The 5,794-nt window shown below is 49.7% G+C and overlaps 1 protein-coding gene across 1 annotated transcript; it reads left to right on the top strand.

Annotated features, from left to right (window-relative positions):
• Positions 1 to 601: 601 nt before the first annotated feature.
• EIF3J (eukaryotic translation initiation factor 3 subunit J) lies at positions 602 to 5,572 on the top strand. Its single transcript, XM_015638427.1, has 7 exons — positions 602 to 619; positions 1,419 to 1,593; positions 1,805 to 1,896; positions 2,278 to 2,392; positions 3,199 to 3,357; positions 4,271 to 4,344; positions 4,582 to 5,572. The coding sequence occupies exons 1-7, from the start codon at positions 602 to 604 to the stop codon at positions 4,708 to 4,710; spliced, it is 762 nt and encodes a 253-aa protein (XP_015493913.1). The 3' UTR covers positions 4,711 to 5,572.
• Positions 5,573 to 5,794: the final 222 nt, after the last annotated feature.

Raw genomic sequence — 5,794 nt, 5'->3', positions numbered from 1 at the left:
GAACAATTCCTGCCTGATATCCCATCCAGCCCTGCCCCCTGGCACTGGGAACACATTTTATATCTTACACACAGTAAGGATGTAGCTGCTTAACTGTTTCCAAGGGATTATGGATTTAGTGCCAGAGCTGCATCTAGAGAGGATCCAGCAGAGAAAGGTGTTTTATTTTGGTTTATTTTCCTTTGATTTGCTCTTCCTGCCAGATTCCCAAATCCCTCTGGATGCCTCAGTGCGAGGCCCACGGTGGTGAGATCCCCACGTGAGGGAAGTGACGTGGGCTAGAGTAGCAGCATGAACTGTTTTCTGGCCATGGCTTTCTTAAGGCATCTCACATTTTGGAAGGTGCTTTGTGTCTGCAGATCTGTGTTTTGGAAGGTTTTTTAGTAATGAGCTTGCAGTACCTGTTAATTTGGGAAACGTCAACTTCCCGGGTTTAAAATTAGCACCTTTGGTAACAGAACTCCTCTCAGTGTTCCCCAGCACATGTTTCCCAGCAGCCAGGCCTCCTGCCAAGGAATTTTCATCTATTGACTCAGGGCTGGCACAGCCAGAGCGGGGCAGTGCCCAGCCCCTGCCACCTCCCAGCCTCGCTGTGGGGAGCATGTTCTGGAGCCCTGGGGTAGTCCAGGACGTGGGAACGGTGTTGAAATGCTGTGGAGTAAAGGTGTTCTCTGGGAATTACTGTATCACTGCAAGGACACAGCGCTGAGGCAGCTCCTCTTCCTCCAGGAGAGCTCCCTGGGTTTGTAAAGCAGGCCTGGCTGGCAGGATGGGGTCAGGGCACAGCTCATGGTGTGCAGTCCTTGCCCACGTGCCCTCTGTGAAGTCTCCAGGTGTCCCATGCCAGGGGTGAATCCCTCATGGCCAGGCTGCCCTTCCTCTGCAGTTTGCATCTGCCTGCCAGCCTGGCCAGGCCGGGGCTCAGGCAGCTCCTCAGTGCTGAGTGGAGCTATTTAAGCAGTGGGTGGAACAAACTTAATTAGATGTGAGCTAAAATAATGCTGCTCCAAATTCAAGTCAGCTCCATGGAATGTGGAAGGGAAGCCGAGTCCCCTGCAGGTGCCAATTATCCGGGCTGAGCTGGCACAGGGACTCGGGTGTCTCCTTGCTTGGATCAGCACATCCCGTGGGGCTCTGCACCCCTGCCTCTGCTGCAGCCTCCCAGAAAAGCCCTGCAGCCTCGGGAATGCTTTTCCCAGCACAGGAGAGGGTCCCTGGGTGCCGTGGGAGAGAGCAGCCTGTGCTGGTCTAGCTCATGTTCAGTGTCTCATAACAGCAGAAATGAGAATAAAGTCCTGGGCACGGGGGTGCTGTTCGACTGCTTGTGACCTGGCTGTTGTAATTATTGACACAAGCTGGCTGTTTGTCCAAAACCTGCCTTTTTCATGGTAACAACTGGCCCCAGGCAGCGCTGACAGCTCCAAAAACCCCTGAGGTACAGCTGCCATGGCTCCCTCACTCTGACAGCACACCAGAGGGACTGGGCACTGGAAGAGGTCACAGGTATCTGTAAAAGAATCCTAACTGTTTTGCAGGATAACTGGGATGATGAGGAGGAAGAGGAGGAGGTGAAGGAGACAGAGGTAAAACAAGGTGAGATTTCAGGCTCTGTCAGCACGGGAACAGCCTCTGGGTGTGTGTGAGGATCAAACCTGAGCAGGGCTGGGTTTAACAGACATGGCTTTAGCTCTGTGCTCAGTCCCAGGAGCTGAGCTCAGTGCCTTCCAGGGTGGCTGTGGTTGTGGGGGGGAGAAAAAAATCAGCAGACTTGTGAGAGCTGCGTTTGTTGTTCCACTTTTTACAGAACCGAAAGTCTCGGAAAAAAAGAAAATAGCAGAAAAAATCAAAGAAAAAGAAAAGCTACAGAAGAAAAAGCAAGAGGAGCTTAAAAAAAGGGTAACTCCTGGTTTCTTTCTGGGTCACAGAAAATTCAGAGGGCGGGTTTGATTTGGTTTTTGGAGGTTGAGCAAGATCTGAAAAGGTCTGGATTCATCTGATAAACCCAACTTAGGTCTTGTATGTGATCCCATCTGGGGCTGGGAGCTTTAATTCCCATATAATTTACCCAGTGATTGGATCAGTGTTACCCAGCTCCTTTGTGTGATGGAACAGGCAGCAGTGGCAGTTGGGTGTTTCTTCCCATTCCTTGTGAAATGCACAATTTGTTGAGGCTCAGGGAATGGCTTCCATGTTTTCCATGGGCCCTGAGTCGAGGCAGCAGAGGGTGACTGAGTGGCTCTGGAGTGTGCCACCCTGTCCTCTGTGCTGTCCCTGCAGTTAGAGGCACCCGAGGAACAGAAGGAGCTCACACCAGAAGAACAGTTGGCAGACAAACTACGGCTAAAGAAGTTACAGGAGGAGTCAGACCTGGAGCTGGCAAAGGAAACCTTTGGTGAGTTAAAGCAGCAGAAAATCAACCCTGGCACCTGTGGGACCCTGCAGAGCAGGAGCAGGGTTTGGCTCCCAGCACACAGAGCTCGTGGCTCTGAGAACAAAGAGTGGCAGAGATGCTGATGCACAGCAGCATTCCTCAAACATGGAAGCGTTTCCTTGATGATGGAGAATGATTCAGCTCATTGCTCAGGAGAGGCTGTGCTCAGTGAGTTGTCACAGAGCACAGTGCCTGGGGGGTGTGCACTGGGTGCAGCTGCAGAGAACCAGCTGGGTTCTGCTTTATTTGAGGGAAGAAGGGGCTTCCTGGTGCAGGTTGTGCAGAGAACAGGAATAGCTGGGTCAAATTACTGAGTTTGACTCAGCTTTGGTGGACAGAGACTTTGGACAAGGGTGTGGAGTGACAGAACAAGGGAGAACAGCTTTCCACTGACAAAGGGCACTGTCAGATGGGATATTGGGATGGAATTGTTCCTTGTGAGGGGATGAGGCCCTGGCTCAGGTGCCCAGAGAAGCTGTGGCTGCCCCTAAATCCCTGGAAGTGCCCAAGATGGTGTTGGATGGACTTAGGGCAACCTGGGATTGTGGAAGGTGTCCCTGCCCTGACAGAGTGGCACTGGAGGGGCTTCAGTGTCCCTTCCAATCCAACCCATTCAGGGATTCTGTGAAATGACTTGAGTTTTGCAGCAAACTTCCTTTCTTCCTGTAAGGCCAGAGATGGGCCCTGGCTGCGGGGGGAGCTCAGGGAGGTGGGAGCCAGCTCCCCTTTCAGGGCTCACAGCTCACGTTCTCTGCCTGTCCCTGCAGGTGTAAATAGCACTTGTGGAATAGATGCCATGAATCCCTCTTCAAAAGATGACTTCACGGAATTTGGGAAGCTCCTGAAGGAGAAAATCACACAGTACGAGAAGTCGTTACATTACGCCGGGTTTTTGGAAGCGTTGCTTCGGGACATCTGTATTTCCTGTAAGTCCAGACAGCCCCAGCTCTGCTGCCAGAGCTGTGCTGGAGCTGAAGTCAGTGCTCAGAGGGGATGGCTCTGTGCTAAATGAAGCACTGACCTGGTTCAATTCCCACAAACTCCAGCAAGGGTCCTCTCCTCGTGCAGGAGCTGCTCTTGCTGCACGCCATCTAAAAAGTGTAAATTTCTATGCTGATCTAAACCACGAGTGTATTTATTGAAGCCATTTCTAAAATAATTAGAGTAAATTCTCTGAGGCAGCTAATTTGAGTACCTCATTTGGAGGGAAACCATTGCAAAATCGAGTTCATGTAATTCTGGATCTGCAGATTAACTGTTCTGGAATTCAGCGTGTAACTATACAGAGATGAAGTAACTGAAGCTCCTTTTCCCAGTGTCCTGGTGCCTGGGAAGGTTCCCTGTCCTGTGCTGTCCTTCAGTGGGGGTAACTCGATCCCTGCAGAGCTGGGCACATCCATGCTCCCAGCTGGCAGCTTCCATCTCAGAGGGATTCCAGAGCTCCAGACAGGAGGGTCTCCAGTCTCTTCCACCATTTATTGATAAACATCATCATTCCTTGTTAACCCAGTGCTCCTTTTGATACATTTTGCTGTATTTTACTGTCTCCACACTTTCCTGTTCAGATGTCTCAGTGAGACTCTTGTGCTCAGTAACTTTATTTGCAAGTTTTACCCTCTACAACGCTCAGGCTTCCAAGGAACCAGCTGGAATCCTTGTTGGGCTTGTGAGGACCAGAACCACCCACTCTGTGTTCTGCTGATTGAAATCAAGTAATTGCCCATAGCTACACTAATGCTTATTTCTGGTTTTAGAGTCTGTGGATGTTATTTAACTGCCTTATAAGAACAACATTGATAAGGAATCTTTTTTTTTCCTTTTTTTTTTCCCCTGATGCAGTGGAGGTGGATGATTTGAAAAAGATCACAAACACCCTGACAGTATTATGCAGTGAAAAACAAAAACAAGAGAAGGTAAGAGTGGGGCTCCCCTGCATTTATTAATTACTTGTTGAGGGTCCAGGGGAAACAGGATGAAGGCAAAAGGTGGGCAGGGCTGTGGTGCAGGGAGCTGGGGACACCTGGAACAGTCACAGCTTTCCGAGGAAATGTGTGGGGTGGAAACCGCTCAGTGCCACGGGGCTGACCCTGGCTGGGGCAGTGCAGAGCTCTGGGCCTGTCCAAACAACCATCCTCCTCCTCTTGGCACAGAATAAAGCCAAAAAGAAGAAAAAAGGTGTTGTGCCTGGCGGGGGGCTGAAGGCGACGATGAAAGACGACCTGGCCGACTACGGCGGCTACGACGGCGAGTACGTACAAGACTTTGAAGACTTCATGTGACATTTATCTCCCTCCTGTTGTCTTTCTGTTGCCCATAATCCCTTAAACATGTAGCACAACCTTTCTTCCTCTAAATTCTGCCAAATGCTACAATCAGAATTGCAGTATCTGTGTGCTGGGGGCTGGAGGTGCCGGGAGGAAGCTCCGGGCCGGGGTGGAATGGAACAGGTCTGGAAATTGCAGTTAAAAACCCAAAATTCTGATAATGGGCACTGCTGCTATTTATAGCAACAGCCACTAAATTGGGAAGGAATTGGAACAAATCCTGTGAAGGATTATAACCAGCACAGCTCCATGACATGGCCTTAACTGTCCCTGCTGCAGGGCCAGGGCTGAGCACGAGCAGTTTGCAGCAAGGGCAGGGTGTGCACGTAGAGTTCCAGTCGCTTTGTCTTGAGTTAGAGCTTGAGGATTTCAGTATTTTGGGAAGGGAACTGCTAACTTCAGTGTGGAATACTGCACCTGGGAGTGTGGCCCCTGGGACAGCCACTACTCCAGAGCCTGACACCTGAACAGCACCTGGTGGGGCAGAGCAAGGCAAAACACACTTGTGTCTCCAGGATGAAGTTTAGTTCCATTCATTTAAATTTCTACTAATGCAGCTGTCTGGGTTGGGTGTTCTTTAACAGTTAATTAAGGGGTTAAGTGTAAAAGAAAGAACCAAACCACACAAGATCCTTGGGGCTCTCCTGGGTTGTGGTGGGTCTCTCACGACTCGGCCGTTTTCTTTCATTAAAAACCAAACTTGCTTAGCAAACTGCAGCAGTTCCTACAGTTGGGCAAATTGTTATGTTAACAATTACAACATCTGCAATGTTTTATAAAGCAACTAATTTAATAAAAATCACTATTGAGGACTTCACCAGGCTGGCCTTGGAGGAGTTCTTTTGGGGCCTGACAGGAAAAACACCTGAAGAGGGAGAGTTGCAGAGCTGAGCTGTGCTGGGAGTGTGCCCACAGCTTGGGCATGGAAAGGAATTTCTATTTAATAACTGAAAAAAATACATTTGCACTTGATTATTTCTTTTACTCCAAGACAGCAGAATTAGGAATGTGCTGTTTAAAGCTGTACAGAACTTTAGAG

This window comes from Parus major, chromosome 10 (assembly GCF_001522545.3).
Source record: "Parus major isolate Abel chromosome 10, Parus_major1.1, whole genome shotgun sequence".
NCBI lineage: Eukaryota > Metazoa > Chordata > Aves > Passeriformes > Paridae > Parus > Parus major.
This window is presented reverse-complemented; position numbering and strand designations above follow the sequence as displayed.

Excerpts from the sequence above, each read along its gene's own strand:
- EIF3J (XM_015638427.1), top strand. Across the intron at positions 1,594-1,804 it reads GGAGACAGAGGTAAAACAAG|AACCGAAAGTCTCGGAAAAA; the intron begins GTGAGATTTCAG and ends CACTTTTTACAG. Across the intron at positions 1,897-2,277 it reads AAGAGGAGCTTAAAAAAAGG|TTAGAGGCACCCGAGGAACA; the intron begins GTAACTCCTGGT and ends CTGTCCCTGCAG.